Raw genomic sequence first — 20,435 nt, forward strand, 5'->3', positions numbered from 1 at the left:
CCCTAAAGATGACCTGAAAATAAGTCGAAAATATTCGTGACGTATATTAACATCGTATCTTGATGCAACAGAATCCATTTCTGCCATCATAACATGATAAGTGATTGACTGAAAAATAAAAACTAATTTATATGATATTATCTCACAAACTTATTGAACTCAACATGACTATTAAATTCATGGAAATTTGCCGAATATTTTTTATTGTATGAAAATTTCTTCATCAAAATCTATGAGGTCATTTTAGAACAATTTAACTACTCAGTTTAACTATTTCCTATATAAATTTACTATGAACAACATATATATGATCACTAGGGCTCCGAAGTTGACGAAATATTTTTTTTTTCAGGCCTCACAGATAATGCAGAATAGAATATGAACTCGTTTCACTTCAACACGAACCAATAATATCTACTTTTATTTTGCATTTTCTGGTCTTTTATTGTGTGTGATTGTTTTAGGAAATGTTCTACTTTTTGGTGCATTATTGCCCTTTTCTTCATTTGAACGGATTTTTTTACGGTGTAATCGCAGTCTGCATTCGAGAACCTACAGCAGATTGTGTCATGCAGAAATTTGCCTTATGATTGCATCAACCTGAACTCCTGATCACGTGTGTAACGTGTCTGCTCCTATCCAACGCAACAGTACAAATATTACAGCCGCAGTGCTCGCAGTCAGCATATTGTATCTTATAAATGAAGACAGTGTTGATAGAGAAAGTGCTGCTTCTATAGCACTTTCTCAAGGCTTCTTTGCTGATCCTCAGATTAAGGGATGTTTGTCACATATATCAATGGTAACTTTTCAATTTTGGAAACAACAATAACATGACTAGAGAAAAAAAATCAGAGCATTCATTCAGCTGTCAAAAAGATTAAAGTTTTCGAAGACATTTGCAACAATGAGTAGGAGATTTGGACAAGAAGTTAGAGAAAATATTTGAAAAAGTATTGGAAAACAACATTGGATATCATTCCTTATCTAAAATCGAGAAAGTTCCGTAAGGTGAAAACACCGACTTCAGTGTTTTTATTAAGATTTTTCACCAGCTGACCTTGCTCACTTCAAGTAGGCCTACGTGCCCATGACCTCAGTTGAGAGAAATTTTTCAATATACAGGAATGTCTTTCAAGACAACCGGCGATCCTTCAAACCTGAGATCCTACGAACAAGTACCATTATTTTTATTGTTACTGTTATTATTATTAAAAGCATGGTCATTTTCTTAAATTTTGATGTCATATTTTCACAAATGTTAGGTCATTTTATAAGTCACTTTCTTGTGATTTTTAGGTCATCAACTTCCGAGTCCTAATGATCACTAATCAGCAAAAATCTGTTCATCAAATCAGATGGAAGATTGGTTTTCGATAAAATACTGATTGTTCTTCCTGCCGATCAAACCTTCCTTGATGTTGATCATATCTGATGGGTCTTTCTGCAATCGAACCTTAGATCTGTTAGTATATGTAAACAGAAAAATTAATCCAATCATTTCAAGTTGCATAATATTGTAGTTTGGTCAACTGTCCGAAGACAGGTCTGAACATCACAAGTGATGCCGAGAAAGCACCACTTATAAGGCTACTAAGTTAGGAGATAATGGGGTAGAGTGGCAAGTTTCTCTCCCCCTCCATTGCAAACATCGCCTGCAGATGCGTACAATTGTTGTTCTTCCTCTGACACACATCCTCAAGTGAGATGTACTGCCTGATAACAGATGTACGTATCAGCCAGAACCTCAATCAGAGGATTTGCATAATACACAGTATGCTTTATTAATGTTTCCTAACAACCCGCCACTGACTCAGCGGTTACAACTGGCACAGTGTAAGCTTATACATCGCTTCCTATTCTCTTCTCCTAGTGAACAAAGTACTGCACATCTTTTGCCTCCATGAAGGAAAATTATGTCCATGGCTGAAGTAGACACAGTTGGGAGTCCACGCGTATTATATTTCTTTTCTTCTTCAACAATACTGTTGGATACTTGTTTATAAGTTACCATCAACAACAGAATACGCTTTCATTTGTATTTAAAAAAGGAATCTAATCATACATTGATTTCCTTTTCTTGTGAAGGCGTCAAAATGAAGAAAACTACATTTCTCCACTTGCTATAAAAATTAAGAAAACCTGTTTACACATCAGTATGAACGAAGTTCACAGTTTCACTATAAACCACGATTTTAATCATTCGGATGAAGGATTTCGAAGATACAACAATTATTGGACGTTGTCAATTTTTACATAATACGACAAATTTGAACTTTTTTTTTTTTTTAACTATTACTTCCTGATGTCTCAAACTTAGCATAAAGCACTTTGTCACAGTTGTTTACACACACTAAAACATTCGTTTTATTTATTTTCTTTATATTTCGGATGTTTTGAGATAGAAAAGACCATACGTGAAATCATCATTACGTGATGTCAGTGTCCCATCACTTGTTCGGAACATCCACAGATCGGTACTAAGTAACAATCACGATTAAATTACGTCAGGCCGGGATCCACAATGATGATGCTTGTGTCTGAGGCTCACGTTTCCCTCATAATTTCCAAAGATCTTCCAGTGACCCGAATAAAACAATTCTGTGAAGACTAAAACCTCTTATTTGGCCAAAGCGGTAGCTTAATATGATATTGTGGTTATCCGGGTTGGTCACGGTTCCACTGCATATCAATGTATTGCTGCTTTTCTCTTATTTTAGGGCGTATTTTCTACGGATCCCTGCACACATAAGCCATTTTACATTTTGTTTCTTATTTTCTCCGTCAGAGATTCCGATAGCAAAACTTGTACAAATATCTACAATGTGAGTTACAGATACATTCACATAAAAGCAAAAGTCCAATGGACGAGAAATAACTTACTGGTAAACTTGGCCCGGCAGTGCTCCCATTCACGGACAGGGCTTAATTCAGTACCCCCGCCTTTATTTCTCTTCTTTCCTTCCTATCAAATCATTACAGTGACTTTAAATTTCCACGCTTTAAACACTTAACCAAATTTTCTTCATTTATTTTCAGACTCAAAAGGTGATTGGTGAGACAAAAGGTAAGTAATAACATTAGCACTCTCAAAGAGATTTTTTTTTTTTTTTTTTTTTTTTTTTGTAGGGAATATTGCGGCTTAGACTTGACTGAAAATTTTCACAGGATAACTATTGTAGGGAAAGCTTACTTAAGAGATCCTAGCTGCCAATACTAATTATGTAATAAATAAACCAGATTCACCAAGGCGACGCAATATACGATATTCTCAATTACATATTACGAGCTTCATATAAATTCCTTCCCTTTTAACATTATGCGAATGGCTCTTACTTGAAACACGCCAATAAACGAAATAATGCGATTTGCAGAATGATAAATTCGGTTTCTGTATTACACACGGAAAGCATTCTCTGCAATTGAAGCGTTGGCCGAATAACGGTCTATGTTACAATCTGCTAACTGTGCAGGAGGAACAGAGATTGTTGCATCTTAATTCCACTCATAAATTTGCTATCGGACGGACAACATAGACCATTATTCCATCAGTATGTTTTGTACACCAAGCGAAGTATACGATTGTACGTTACTCAAAGTCATATTACACATCATAGAAGTTTATAACATTTATTTTTAAATGATATATTAGTATGAATTAACACCATCTAATTTATTAAAGTTACACTCAATGTCATGTTATGAATAGGCTAAACATACAAGATTGAATCAAATGATATTACTATTATTGCAAAATAACTGCAGTATTGACATTTAGGGACAACATTCAATTAATGAAAGTTGTAACAATAACAAATGAATAAAGAAAATTAAATATTACAGTTGAAAAGTTGTTGAGCGATGGAATTTGAACTCCTGCACAGAATATTCTGTATCCAACAGATGGCTTCTCAGTTAAGTACAAATTTTATTAATACTGAAGATAATAACTTTTATTTTATTTTAGTAGGTTATTTTACGACGCTTTATCAACATCTTAGGTTATTTAGCGTCTGAATAACATGAAGCTGATAATGCCAGTGAAATGAGCACCGAAAGTTATCCAGCATTTCCTCATATTGGGTTGAGGGAAAGCCCCGGAAAAAACCTCAACCAGGTAACTTGCCCCGACCGCGAATCGAACCCGGGCCACCTAGTTTCGCGGCCAGACGCGCTAGCCGTTACTCCACAGGTGTGGACTAAGATAGTAACAATCACAGTTTTTAAATGCTGACTGTGAGAGAGTAATACATTTTAAACAGCTCTATTCCAACATCAAGAGCAAGCTGTGAGCACATCTCCTTACAAGAATTTCAACAAAACTGTTCCTGAAACGAAATAGAGTGACAAAATACAACATAGACCAACGAACACTGGGTAAAGTGTAAATTAAAATGCAACTAACCAAATATTTAAAAATAACAGACAGGAAGTTACATTACTTGGGCAATCTTTCACACTAACTTGTGACTTCGTCTTCCTTGTTATATACTCAAGACCACTATCGCTCAGCGACTTTAGTGACACATCTTTCCACTTATTAATATTAATTTGTCTGGACCCCGTTCTTTTTTTATTTATTTAGCCGGTCAATACCTACCGTAGAAATCGTCACTGTCTTGCAGTCGTCCATTTTACGTAATAGATCAACAGAAAACCTGATACACAGAGTTCAAATGCACCCAGAATTCGTAAAGAGAACAAACCCCCGATACGATTAAACAACTGGATGCGCTAGAAGTGACTAAGAAATTCATGGTTGTAACTCCTGTAGAAGCGCCTCTAGTACAGATATTGAAAAACGATTTTTGTTACAGCATTATTCCATTAAAAACTCTATTTTGAAATATTGTAACATAGACCGTTATTCGGCCCAACGCTTCAATTGAAGACCTCCCCAGAATAAGAACGAAACCAACAAATCTATAATACAGAAAAGCAAATAGTTTCAGGGGCGTATTTCGTTAGACTATATTTACTAGCAGAGCCATCTAATAGAGGATGCCGGTTTATTCAGCTATCGGATGCATTTTTCAATTACTTTATGACCATTTTCAACAACAGCTTTAGATCACTCTTAACACTCATACAGTCCACCGCTGTGGAGAAACGGTTAGCTTGCCTGACCGTGAAACAAGCGGGCCCAGGTTCAAATCCTGGATGGGACAAGTTACTTCGTTGAGATTTTTTCCGGGGTTTTCTCTCAACCAATTAAGGGCAAATGCTGGGTAACTTTCGGCGTTGGACCCTGGGCTCATGAGACCGTCCCTTGCAAAAATGATTTAAATTAAATTAGTTCTAATACACTGTATTAATCTCTTTTTAAATGCTGTTATTTAAATATTTCCCATTGTTGAACATTGATTTTACACTTACAGGGTTCTATTCCAAGGTTAACCTTTTCTAATTTAATGCCATTTTTATTAATTTATACTGACTATTTCGTTTATATGACGTCATTCCATTTTCCACCAATGAAGTGTAATCAAATTTTGAATTCCAACCAATCTCAGTCACACTTTGCGATAATTTTTGCAGCTAGATTTATCGCTATCAATTTATCACATGGTAGTTCTTTTGTTTAGTCGTTGTCGCCAACTGTTTCCCCGTAAATTGGTGATCATGAATACATTAAGATGCAACTACACGGTTAAACTTTCCTTTCAACTTTAAAGCAATGAATGCAAGATTGATATTTAATATTAATTAATATATTTACGCAGTGAAGACAACGTTCAAAACGGTGCACCATGTAGAAACAAAATCTTCATGCATCTTAATTGAACGTACCTTTCAAACTTGACTCTTTCAATATTCTTCCCAGATTGCACGCATACGCGATTGGAATATTGAACTGTGTAGATGCAGCTTTAGTTCCGTTACACACTACAGCGAGAATGCGTTTGTCGAGCTATAAAAAATGCTTTCGTGTAGCACTGATTGTAACGGTCGAAGTAAGACACAGCTGACATTGGTCCTGTTCCCATAGGTAACATAACCTATAAGTAGCCTATAAAATTGTATCTTGTGAATGAAATGAAACGTTTAGTAGAAAGTCAGATGTTCAAATTTATATAATATCATCGCATATCAAACCCAATGACCTTGCATAGTAATAATAAAGTCTTTTCATCAACTGCCTTCCGTATGGCGTAATAAAATTCGTGTTTTAATTAGGCCTATCTATACAGAGATGGCTTCGCTGTGTAGCAACATGTCTCGCTATGAACACACAAGCATTGGTATATAGCTGACATCACTGTTACTGTTAAATTAAATTATGATTTCAACAGATAATGAAAATGTATTTATGTTATAATAGTAAGAGAAAAGTGCAGTACATGTAATTAACATTGTTAAACATGTATTTCGCTTTTCGCAATTGGCATTACTGAATAATAACGTCGAATTTCTTTATTGCAGTAATCGATATTCATCTACGAGTATTTCAACTTCACAATGTCTGAATAGGTTAAGTATTCGTTAATAAACAATTATTAACATTTTGTGATCGAATTTTAGGGATATATTATTTACATTTTTATTTTATTCACGAAATAGTCCTAATAAATGCCACTCGAGGTCTGAGATTTCCCAGATAAATCTCAAACCTCTCGTGACTTTACTACAGAATATTTTTAAGTTTTATTGCACATAATTTTTAGCAATAGGAATAACATATTTCATTTCTTTTCCAGACAGTGGAGTAAAAGCTCAACTGACTCAAGTAAGTATAGGTTCTACATCGACAGTTATTTGTGAATTCATTGAAGATAGAATTTGTAGTGGATGAGTGAACAATCTCCCAGCCCAACGCGGAGTAGAGTAGCGGAAGTATAGTGTGTCCCAGCCAGCTATCACAGCTCAGGTAATTCTGAGTCGATCTCAAGACGATAATACTCGTACTGTACGTTTCAAATCGGAAGCGAACTACATAACAGTCAACAGACACTAATATTACCCTTTTTCTTTCGCTCTTTATGATTGGACATTGATCGCGAAGCGAAGTGACCTCAGGAGATCCAGTGTATAAATTAACTTTGCTTTCATTGGCCTTAAATTGGAAAAATCTTGATGCGAAGTAATTTCAAAATTTCAACATCTGCGAAAGTTACATAAAATTGTGGCTTATATCATGTTGCTAGTAATGTTTCAGTATTTTTTAAATTCTGATATGTTGTTTCCATAAATTATCACAAACATTTGAAGGGAAATACTTTTATTGTGGTAAATTAAAATTTTTATAAAAATGTAAAGTGTATCGCTTTTTTAGTCGGTAAGTACAGTTTGAACAAAGAGAACTAAACTAGAAATGCATTTGTATCGTGATCTTAGTTCACCGAACCCATTACAATATATTTCACATTTAAAAATCGAGCTCCTTCTACTGTTGTCTAAACAATGTTCATAAAGCCAAAAACTTCGCTCCACACCACATGATATGATGGAACGAACAGAAAATATTGTAGACCATGTTTCAAAGTAGATGGTGTTTTGTGAAACTCTTAACAAAAAATTCCTTGCAACCATTGTAGGATAATCAGAATTTGTCTCAAGAACGGTTTTTCTGTGATAGGCTCAGAAGCTGCTTTATCAGCTTTTCTGATAAAGTTCTTCTACAAGTCGCACAGCATCAGGCATTTGAATATTTGTCGTTTCTAAAGTCTTAATGGCTTTTTCCAGATCTGCAATTTTGTTTTCAATGAATAACACATTTTCATATAGGTTGAGGCTTTCGGAGAATAAAACTGTTCTTACATTTGATGCGATAATGACAAGTTGTGTGTGATATTGATGTGTGCAGAGTTTCCTCTTTGTTAACAAAAAGAGCCCTACGCATCAATAAATTGAAAATTCAAGTACGCCCTATAAACACGATAAATACTAAACTCTTGATAGTACAATCTTATTAAATACAGTACATCTATATCTCGCTTATGCTCAGTCTGTCTTATCTTATAATTCTCTGGGGCAATGCAACCTGTATTGAGAGCATTTAGACATCCATAAGCGAATATTACGATTTACAACACTTTTCATTTAAATCCAAGGAAAATAAAACATTTTTAAAATTTTTTAAGTCTTAACCATTACCTCTTTATTTATTTATAATTCAGCTTTTTACTAAAGCAATAGCGAAATGTTTAAATTAAATATTAATGTATCCGAAAAATATAATAATATAATAATAATATAATAATAATAATAATAATAATAATAATAATAATAATTTATTTTACCTGGTAGAGTTAAGCATTCTCTTCCACAGATCTAAGTCTATAATTAATACACATACATAAGTAATAATAATAATAACAATAATAATAATAATAATAATAATAATAATAATAGAAGCGTTGAGAAGTACTATTATTGAAACTACATTATACAAGAATATGAAATGAAATATTCATTGAAAACTAATAATAATAATGTTTTATTTTCGCTGGCAGAGTTAAGGCCATAAGGCCTTCTCTTCCACTCAACCAGCCTTAATCAATACAATACATAAATTTAAATTACAAATATTTTCACTACACTTAAAAGGTTCTCCAGCAATAATCTTCACTACACATTTATTTAAATTTAGATAAATCTATAAGGTAAAGTAGTAACTTAATTTATGAGCTAATTTAATTCAATGAATTATAATTAATTTAATATTTGAGATAGCTAGTAAAATGATGAAAATTAATTTAATATAAGCTTACTAGGACTATGTTACAGGGAGAATATATATATATTTCTATTTCTATAATGAGAATATTAATGTAATTGCCATTAGAGGTTTTGTAAATCTATTTAGAGAAATTAAAGATAATAATAATAATAAGAATGGACAGATGTTAGTTTCATTATAAGTAACAAATATTAATCAGCAATTCATCTGTTAAGTAAGAATTTATGTAATTTTGACCTAAATGAAGCTATTGTCCAACAACCCCTTATATCACTCGGAAGCGAGTTCCAATTTCTAGCAACTGAAACTGTATAGGATGAAGAATATAAAAATGTCTTGTGGTAGGGTATAATGAGTAAATTGTTATAATGAGATCTTGTACTTAGCTGATGATATGCGGATAAATTTTGAAAACGAGAAGCCAAATATATTGGGGTAGCGGTGCGCAGAATTTGAAATAAGAGAACAAGAGAATGCAGGGCTCGTCGATCGCTTAGCCTTAGCCAAGACAGAGTTTGGAAAGACGGGGAAACATGATCATACTTACGAATATTACAAATATAACGGACGCACGCATTATGCACACGTTGTAGCCTGTTGCTCAAATTTGCATTTAGGTTACTTAATATAATATCGCAGTAGTCAAAGTGTGGCATCACGAGTGTTTGTACAAGGATTAATTTTAATTTATCAGGAAGAAAGTTCTTCAGTCGCTTTAATGAGTGAATAATGGAAAATATTTTTTTGGAAGTGTGATTCACTTGTTCATTCCATTCCAGGTGACAATCCATATAAATACCAAGGTTCTTCACTGTCGTACTGTATGGAATAGTAGTATTATTTACAATTATCGGTGGCAAATTTTGTTTGTCACACTTCGATCTTTGATGTTCTATTAAGATTGCCTGCGATTTACTTGCATTTAAATTAAGTCCGTGCGTTTTCGACCATATGGATATAGAATTCAAGTCATCATTAACTTTAGTTATGGCGTCATTTATGTAGTTAGGTCGAGTATGCAGATAGATTTGTATGTCGTCAGCATAAATATGGTGTCGGCAGGATGTTAGATTAGAAGAAATATCATTAATATAAATAGAAAATAGTAAAGGTCCTAGGACAGAGCCTTGTGGTACGCCAGTCTTCGTGGTACGCCAAGTGGAATAACGATTATTAATAGACACGCACTGTTGGCGTTCACGAAGATAGGAGTCCATCCACGCTAACGCATTATCAGAAAAATGCAGTACTCTTAATTTTGCAATTAGTAAGTCAACATCTACAGTGTCGAAGGCTTTGGAGTAGTCTAAAAGTGTTAGTATTGTGATCTGTCCTTTGTCTAAAGCTTCACGTATATCCTCAGTCACTTTAAGCAGTGCAGTCGATGTGCTGTGTCCCGTTCTGAAGCCTGATTGGTAAGGGTCAAGAATATTGTGAGTATTGAGGTAATCTGTCAGTTGTTTGTGCACAATTCTTTCCAAAGCTTTTGAGAGAACAGGAAGAATACTAATTGGTCTATAGTCATTAGGTGTTACAGGTAACTTAATTTTAGGAAGGGGACGAACAATAGCCTTTTTCCATATGTCTGGGTAATGTGAAGTCATTATGGATGCATTGAATATATGGGTTAGTGTCGGAAGAATTATGTCCATAATTTTGTTCAGAAGTTCTATATTTATATTGTCTACTCCTTGTGATTTTGACTTGATGCGCTTTAGTGCTGATTTTACGTCAGAAGGTGTTATGTAGGAAAAGAAGAACTTGTCTCGTGCTGGGGCGGGTGTAGAGATTAATTCATTAATAGTCTGTTGTTTCGTTGCGGCGTCAGGTGCGTGGGTAGTGGTGGATGTGAAGTAATTGTTTAAATCATCTAGACAAATAGTATTGTCAATTTGTGATTTAGACTGTCTCAGTCCCATTGACCTAACATTTCTCCACATATCGGATGCTCTAATATCAGGTTCAATGAGGCTGTTAGCATGTCTAAGCTTAGCATTTCTAATCGTCTGTGTGGTCATATTTCTTAGTCGCTTGTACCGCAAGAAATCTATGTCACTTTTTAGTCTCTTGAATTTCCGAAAAGCTTCGTCTCTGTCTCTCATCAATGATCGGATTTCTGTAGTCATCCAGGGAGCTGGAGGTCTCGTAATGCGTCTAGTTTTTATTGGGGCATGTTTGTCATATAATGTAATAACAAGGTTGTTAAAAGCTTGTACTTTTTCGTCTACTGTACGGAGAGTCCAAACATCACGCCATGGCAGTAATAACGCGTCAGAAATTAAAGAGGCGTCGTTGATATGTCGCAGATCCCTATACTGAATGCGTTTTGGTGTTGCCTTAGGACACTGCAATGAATACTCTACAAATATAATATCATGTGCAGAAATCCCAGGCGCCGGTAGTTGTCCGTGCGTTATTATTTTGTGGGGATTTGTAGTTGCTATACTAGTTGCTAAACTACGGGACATATTATTATTCAAAGTTCCCCGTTGTTTCCGTTAGCAATGTTATAACCAAATTACCACTTGACATAATTTAAAATTTGTTACAAGAAGTTTAAGGTGGTGCTAAAGGACTATTTGCTTTCATAATATTTGCACGTATCAAGAATTTTATTGTAATTATACTGACATGTCCATCCGTACGTTATACAAGCCTACAAAATAATATACACCATAAGAACTATATTTTACGAAGTTTACGCCCTTATTTAAAAAAAGATTTATCTTCTCCAGCATTAAAAAATTATTTTACACCAAACTGACAGTGTTAACACGTGTTAAGCACAGCACATTCTGCTTCTTTATAACAAAAAAAACCGTTCCATAGTACCGCCAGCCTCCACAGGGAGCGCTTATCCAAGGTATAGTGCCTCTCTATAGTATTATAACTCGTTGGTACCTAACGTCAGCCTTCAGTGATATCACAGTCTAGTATATACAGTCACGAACCTCAATACGTAGTAAATATGCATGCATAGATAGTTGCTAACCACTTGGATCGCTACTATCGCCTCATTACAGACAATGCGAAATAGTACAGGCACAGGCTATTGTTTCTAGTACCCTCAACAACTCAAGCTTCGTGACTATGTACTAGACTGTGGTGATACAGTGCTCACCAAGCTGCCACGGCACATATCTCGCACGTGGCGGAGAAGGATAGAGAATCGTGAAGAATGCCAACTCAACCACCTTCTCCTAGTACACGCTGTGGATTCTTAACGCAACATTCCAATTAAATCTACACGGAATTCATTTACAGTCAATATGGACACATAACATTGTTTATAGTGTCTACCTGCTATGGAGATCCGTGCGCAGTTTCACCAGAGTTCGGGGTTTAGACGACCATGAAATCGTGATCTTATAACCTCTCCAATTTTAAATATTTATTTACTATAATGTAAATGTGTGCTATCGTAGGAAAAAAATTGTGTGATACACATTCTTAACTTCATCTTTCTGGTTTCACAATCTTTACACCCGCGCCAAAAAGAGAACCTTAAGGAACTTGTGTCACAAATAACTATTTGTCTTCTGTGATTGGACACAATAGGCATTGCTTTCCACACCATTACTAGGTACCCAAAATATCTGGTGTCAGACGCGCAAAATATATTGCATAAACTTCACATCCCTAGTCATCCAACTAAAATCTGTAAGAATACTGCCTTATGTAACAGTATCTATTTTTTGTGTTGCAGACACGTTCCTATCTTCTTGAGGATGTGGACCAATGGAAGTGTTAGTATTCATGGAAAACTTCCGTAATGTATTATTCTTCCAATTTACATTATCCAAAGGTAAGGCCTCCGTGTTCATCATGGAAATGTGTAGCTTCAAATCGTCCCCTCTTACTGCAATGAGCTGAAGTTGTGTCGTGCTGAACTTCAACGAATTCCTACACCGAATGAATTAACAAATGACAAAAATCAGCTTAAAAGTCGTAAATAAAACAAGATAAAAATAAAGGGAATTAATAATAAGGTTAATTATTAATCTTTCCAGAGTAGACAGGGTGGAAGAGAAATAACCTTCCTGAGTGAAAGGGATGATAAGATACACTTAATGAATGAAGAGAAAGCCTAAATTACGTTTTGTGATTAAATGCAGTGTCAATTTAGAAAATTAAGTTTGAAGATTTAGCAGTTCGGCAACATCGTCGCTAATACACTGTACTCGTGATACAGATGTAAGAGGCAGCACCAAGCACAAGGATTATATCGAAGGAGGAATAGGAGGACTATATCTTATGTCGATGTAGGGGAAACTCGGAAAATTTGGCAATATGGGAAATTTGGCAATATTCTTGTATTTCTTCTACAGTAGAACCCCGATTATCCGTCACCCTATTAACCGATTGTTGGATTATCCGACTTTTTTTTTTCCAACTTTTTTTCTTATTCTACTGCAGAAAAAATTATGAAGTATTGTACCTTACTTTATGTTTCTACGTAGTTTTTCTACAGAGAGTTATTACAAGCCTTTATCCTTACAAGTCTCACGGTATGTAATAGAAATGCTTTGCTGTCGGAAACAGAAATAGTTAGTCTACTTATAAAATAGTCACTACCTCTTTCAAAGAAATTACCCCAAGAACTTCCACAAACCCGAGTATCATTCTTTCCTTATCATTACAATTCGAGTAGTCGTAATGTATAACTTTTATGCAAAATGTCTTCCACAGGTGCCAAATGAAAACGTGTTGTTAATTAGCGTAAAAAATTACAAATAATTGAGAGGTTTGGGAAAGGAGAAACTGTACGCGATTTAATAAAAAAAAAACAAGGATAAAATGCATAAAGTATGTAACTCTACAACGTGAGACTTCAAGTATTTCTATCTTTCCGCAGACAACCAACTATCAACCCTTGGTCCTTACGAACTCATCGTTAACAACCGAACTTTTAGTGAAATCCTGATCCACTACATAGCATGTTAAATACAAGACCACGAAGGAAATTACTATAATGCACTTAATTTATGAAAATCTTTTATGGTACGGATTATCCGATTTTTTCGATTACCCGTTCAGTCCACCCCCTTCATTACCACGGATAATAGAGGTTCTACTGTATTGCCAAATTTCCTCCAGAGTTTTAAGAAGCTCAATGACACGATCATAGAGTGCAACATCTCAGTGTACTTTTAGTTTTCGTTTCACTCGAATCCGCGCATTATAGTGGCAGATATTGTTACTAATAGAAAGAAGTGTTGAATACTTCCTGTTGACGTGGTGGTTGTGTGGACGTGTGTATACAAAGACGGAAGAAAAGTGTTGTTCATTACCTACGTTTGTTTGTGCATTACATATCAAAAGCTGAGATTCAATATTATAAGGTAAGCCATTTATATAATTAATATTTTCTGTTAATAACTCACCAGGCCTTAGCTCGTTTTATGTTCTTCTTAGCAAAAAAAAGTGTCTTCTACAGGATAGTGTGAATTAGCCATTTTCCTTTATAGTGATATATTGCTGCTCTCTTTGAACAAGAATGTGTACTCGATGGTAAAATTTAAGAGTAGAGACGTATGAGGGATTTTTACAGTCTTCAATACAGCACTGTGTGTGGTGTGTTGCAGATATGCCAAGGGAACGAGGACATTATTCTGAAAAAATATTCCAAAGATGATCGATATGCGGGCTGCGGTTGGGAGTGTTTTGAAAGTTAGATGGTCGACTTATAGGGCCTCTACGAAGTACAATGTGTCCTTTAACAACTTAAAGAGGTTTCTGTATGCATCCTCAGGATCCGACGACGTTGTCTTTCCCAAGAAAGGAAGACCCCTAGCTCTAACCGTTGAGGAAGAGCAAAAACTGGTGACATATGTAATCAAAATGCAAGAACTTGGGTTTGGGCTATCGGCAACAGAAATTAGAAGACAACCCTTCAATATAATTAATAAGAGTGGTCGGAAAAATCCATTCAATTTTTTGCTTGCTTTTGTTTTGTGTTTATGGTATTTAGTGATTTCTTGTCCCAGTAAATTAAGTCTTATAAACCTTGTACCACTGTTTTCTTTTGAAAAATTTATTTTTAATCGTATTGCCAAATTACCCCTGTACTATTGCCAAATTATCCTGATGAAGTACCAAGTCTGGAAACATGTAACTTGTTATTTATTAGTGTGTTATGTGTAAAGTAATTTAGATTTGTAGCATTTTCTTTCAGAGGTTTATTGGGATTTAATGTTTAAACATATTCCATAATGGAGGAATATTTAATTTCAGTATATGTAACTACAAACTGTGTCAAAATATAAAGTATTGCCAAATTAGACGAGTCTCCCCTATATTTTGTTACTCTCACTCTGAAAAATTAGAGAAGGAAAAGCTCCTGTGGATCAAAAAAATATTCAAATCTAAATATGTAGTATTTTTAAGAAGTTCAAGGGGAGGTTCAAACCCAGTAACCTTCATGCGTACGTCCCTGGAAACTCCCATAATATCGCAACAGTAAATAAAACTCACGTAATGCAGTCGTGGAAAATGTCTCGGTGAATCCATTTCAATCACAATGAACGGCATCGCATAGCCCATGTATTCGAAATACCAAGCTGCCAATTAGTGAATCAGTGTACGTTTAATGGAAATATACAGGGTGGAAGGGAACCGATGCACCAAAATTTAAGAGGTGATTCTACATGTTAAATACTCGTATAACAAAACTTATATTACACTTTTTCTTCGATGAAGCTTAGTTAATTAAGCAGGAAAAAAACAGTCTTTGCACAATGTTTGCAGCGCTCTATTGCAGTAATGGCTCATTTCTACACAAACAGATAGGTCAAAATACTGTGAATAGTTAATGTCTTGAATCCTTCTTTGCAAATTAAACCGTTTAGCCGTGCATTTAAATTTAATAATTGCGAAAATCGATTAAATAAATCGCACTGTCGAGTGCAACACAGGGGTAGGCAAAGGTAAAGGATGGGTGGCGAACTTGCTACAGTTATTGCAGTAGCCGTGATGTTGCCAAATGCTTCATAGGAACGTAACGACTTCCTCTAAAATGATGAATGTTAGATTATTATTTATTTAGATTTTTCAAACCTCTCCTCATGATCTATTACCAGTTTCATATCAGTGCAGTGATTACCTTCCACTCTATATCTAGTATCAAATTTATATTCAGGCTTCCCTTCTACCTAATTCACAGATGGTATTGATTTGTAACTAGAGGTTCATATTTTCTTCCTTCTGCTTGCAGTGAGAGTTGAACGGGGAATGAAAAGTGTGAAAACATATTACGGATACGTAAAGAAGGTACGTTCAGCCATAACACAAAATGTGACCCGTTGCGCGAAAAGGGACCTAAAGTCGCGAAAGGAAATTTTACAGGAGAACAACATAACGAATTTGCGGTGTAAAAACTGCATTTCTATGTTTTGACATCTTCCGCTACCTGTAGGCTTTTTTAAATACTAAACTAGGACGTAGTTTTACACTGTGCTTCTTAAATACTTAAAATCATTCTTACAGTTGCTAAGGAAACAAATGAAAATTTTAATTTGCTTTTTCTCGAAAAGTGCATAATGTAATATCAATATTGAATAAATGATATATTAAAAACTATAGCACCTAGAACCATGATTTTTTTAAATGCTCAGTAAGTCATCCTCTTTTTGAAACCACAAAAAAAAAACACAAAAAATAAAAAATCCGACTTTAGGTCCCAATTCCTGCAAAAAGTCACAAATAAAACCCTACTATTTTCAAATTACTGTTTCTTTGAAGGTTCGTACTCTATAATTTGGACTCTCAGGGAAGAAACATAAAAAAATTAGTCGCGAAGTTGACACATACTCTCTCATTAAAATTTTAAACCATTCACAAGAGTTCGGTTCCTTTCTAATGACATTAACGTAGCCTATACAGCTTATTTTCTTGACCTATTATTTAAATGAAAATCGCCGACGACAATGTGCAGTCAAAATAACATTAATTTTTGTTTGCTGGTTTGCACACCAAACGCATATGACGTCCACAATTACGGAATTTTACTTCATTTACTAACTGTACCTGTACAGTCTAGGTTCAGTAGATAAACTTAAGTGTGGTTAATATTTCACTAATTTGCGTACACTAGCCGAGTGAGACGGGTTTTAAATAGCGATAAGACACGAGCAAGGCAAGCGGGGAGGCCGCCTCTAGATGTACGACGCCAGAGGGAATTCTGCCGTTGGACAAGAAAGCTCTCACAAGGGATGTGCTTGACGTCGAAAGCTTAGAACCGCACAAAATCATGCTTATAATAGAAATCGCACATCAGAAAAGCAGTGACATTAGTCATTCCCATGCAAAACTGTGCGCCTCACCATAAGACACATTTGAATGATCACTAGGCCTGTGACATTGGAGAATGTTTACAGTGAAACATGCGTCTTGGCATGCTCTCAATTTGGTTAGCAATGTCTTTTTGAGGAATAAGTTCCCATTCTTCGCCAAGTGCTCGCCTCAACTCTTGTAACGATTCTGGTCTCGGTCGTCTATTCTTAACACGCCGTCCCAGCATGTCTCACACGTGTTCAATTGGGTTCATGTCCGGACTCCTTGCTGGCCATGGAAGAACATGGATTCCCACTTCTTGGAGATAATCTCCGACCGCATTGGCAATATGCGGCCGTGCATTATCATGCATTAAAACAAAATTATCGCCTACAAATTGGCCAAATGGCACAACATGATCAGCCATGCATTCATTTATAAAACTATCAGCTGTTAGTCTTTCATTTTCAACAAAAACCAACTCTGTACGAGCATCCGTACACACTCCTGCCCAAACCGTCACTCCACCACCTCCATACGGCACATTTTCGGAAATGCAACACTGTGAAAATCGTTCTCTCCTCCTTCTCCAAACTCTTTCACGTCCATCAGGTGAGCACAGATTGAAACGGGACTCATCGGTGAACAGAACACAGCTCCACTGTCCATTTCTCCAATCCCTGTTATCATTTGCAAAACGTAGTCGTTCAACTCGATGCAGCCTGAGAAGTCTGGGACCAGTTGCAGGTCTACTTGATATCAGTCCACTTGCTTTCAACCTCCTCCTAACTGTTTTGGCCGAAAGTGGGCGTCCATGCATGTTAACAAATTTCTGGGCTACACTAGTAGCTGGCAGGTTGCGCTACCTAAGAACTCTCAACACCATATACCTGTCTTCATTTGGATTTGTAGCTCCTAAACGACCCGAACCTGGTCTTCTGGTATATTCTAGGGTCTCTCTATACCGTTTTATAGCATCATGGGTTGTGCTTCTAGCCACATTCATAACATTTGCAATGTAACGTACACTGCGTCCATCATCGTAAAGGGCTACAGCTCGAGACACATCTTCAGGTCGCATCTTGTTTTAAGACAAATGTTATAACCCCACTTAAACTCAGAAAATGTAAAAATAAAGAAATAACGATTGATAACGATAATGAAGCACAAAATGGTTGAGACAAAATTCTTATAGCTGAGACTCCGAAAGCAAAATTGGAATATTTGGTTGTAATGGCTTGTTTATAAAACAAAAAACAATCAACAATGTATACACGTCTCCATAACAACAGATGGCTACCATAATATTGTATGAGAAGATAATATTTTGCAAAATACCAGCAAATATTAAAGTGTCCGGTTTTTTTTTTTTTTTTTTTTTTTTGTTCCTTAGTGTATTTTGTTTTTTGCTTTACCAATGTTCTTCTCCTAGATCTTCAATAGACGATCATTGAAATGTCTCATGTGGTAATGCGCGCAGTTTGCATGGGAAGTACCATTAAGTACGAGAAAAATCCGTACCGGCACCGGGAATCGAACCCAGGACCTTTCAGCTGTGCACGCTGAGTGCTCTTAACCGACTGAGCCATGCCGGGACACGATCCACGACGCCGGCCGAACTCCTCTCGTAGTATTATGTTACGGCCTTACTACCTGCATTTAAGACGATACACGTCATATATAACCAGGAGCGCATATTATATGACTTTTGCATGGGAATGACTCATACCACTGTTCTTCTGATCAGCGATTTATATTATAAGCAAGTTTTTGTGCGTTTCTGAGAGTTCGAGGTCAAGTACATTCCTTGTAAGCACAAACTTTCCTGCGATTCAATTCCAAGTATAGCAGCAATATAATATAATATAATATCAGATATTGCATTCTCTAGATGCTAGAGGCTTTATCTCGATAGATGTTTGCAATTGAGGGGCTCACAAGCAAACATTCTCATGGGGGCAAATAAAAAAGTTATTTTTTCTTCCACCATATTTATAATGTCAAAACAAGTGCTTATAGAAAGTTTGGCCATCTCGAGTGAAACTACGAGGGCCGTCCTGAAAGTAAGCTTCCCTGGGAAGGAAAACACAGTTTCATGGAAAGGTTTATTGGAACAGATACAGCAGTTGTTGAGCTATTGTTCAACATATTCCCTACTGTAATTGAGACATTTGTCACAACGTGTGATCAATTTTTGTATTCCTGTGCCGTAAAGTCTGCCGCCTGGGATCGGAATCGGTGTGTGACAACCGTCGGAACCTCTCTGTCGATCCAATGTTGTCTCAAATTCCGATTGGAAATATATTGAAAAATACGTCAACAATTGCTGCATCTCCCCCAATAAATTTTCCAATCAAATTGTGTTTTCTTTCTGTAAACTAACCAGGAAAACTTACTTTCTCGTAATTGCGGTCGAGTGGCCAAAATTTGTATAAGAATTTGTTTCGACATTATTGACACAGTAGAAGAAAAAATGAACTTCTTTATCTGCCCCCATGAGAATATTTGCTTGTCAGTGGAAAAGGGGCCCATGGCACAGAAACTAAATTTTATGGGAGAAGCATTTATTTCTCTCAGATTATATCTTCAAGTGAAGAAAAGATATCTATAAATGATTATCATGTCTGGTAGATACATGCCACAAGACTGGAAGTTCATAAAAGAGGTCTAGATGGCAAGATCTAGCGGATTTTCGAAGAAACTAAAAATCAACAGGAATGTGGCATGGACGCCTTTTCCACTGAGCCCATAAATTCATTAATTAGTCAGGCAAAAAAAAAATATATTCAACTAGTAGTTTATTTAGCGCCGATGAGATCGGTGATAGCTAGATGGTATTTGGAGAGATGAGACCGAGGATTCTCCATAGGTTACCTGGCATTCTCCTTAAGGTTGGGGAAAATCTCGGAAGAAACCCAACCAGGTAATCAGCCCATGCGGGAGTCAAACTCACGCCCCAGCGCAACTTCGGATCGGCAGGCAAACGTCTCAGCCGATTGAGCTACACCGATGACTTATCAGTAGTTGCAGTGGCAGTATTTTATTTGACGACTAAACGGAAGGAACTCTCATTCTTATTCCTCTCCCTGAGGAGATGTTACGTATTTTATCACCCTCTACAATCCAATTACCTCAACCGGCCTTCAACTCGCGAACTCCAGCTTCAATTGTTATCATGGCAACCGCTACACCACCGACGACAAACGGGGAATGTCATGGCAGCACCATGAATTCAATTACTTTTAATCACGTAACACTGATAACGAGAAAGTATGTGTCATCTTCGTAACGCTCCTTCTGTTTGTATTAATCTATAACAGCAATATCACAAACTGCACATTTTTAACACTAACTTTTTCGTATAATGAAACAGAACCCACTCATGATTTTATTTTAACATTTTAAGTGCAAAATGCTTCAATGTGGTTAGTGGACTAGATGTGATTCTCCGGAACTCACAGTATCTACTAACATGCGAATACAA

General features: G+C 36.0%; 1 protein-coding gene across 1 annotated transcript in view; it reads left to right on the forward strand.

Annotated features, from left to right (window-relative positions):
• Window positions 1–20,435, forward strand: part of LOC138700969 (uncharacterized) — a 40,491-nt gene that overhangs the window by 11,998 nt on the left and 8,058 nt on the right. The window contains exons 3-6 of the mRNA XM_069827419.1: window positions 3,040–3,067; window positions 6,699–6,727; window positions 12,387–12,426; window positions 15,894–15,949. Of these exons, the coding sequence (XP_069683520.1) occupies window positions 3,040–3,067; window positions 6,699–6,727; window positions 12,387–12,426; window positions 15,894–15,949 (153 nt within the window). The remainder of the gene's footprint in view (window positions 1–3,039; window positions 3,068–6,698; window positions 6,728–12,386; window positions 12,427–15,893; window positions 15,950–20,435) is intronic.

This window comes from Periplaneta americana, chromosome 6 (genome assembly GCF_040183065.1).
Source record: "Periplaneta americana isolate PAMFEO1 chromosome 6, P.americana_PAMFEO1_priV1, whole genome shotgun sequence".
In the NCBI taxonomy this organism is placed as follows: domain Eukaryota; kingdom Metazoa; phylum Arthropoda; class Insecta; order Blattodea; family Blattidae; genus Periplaneta; species Periplaneta americana.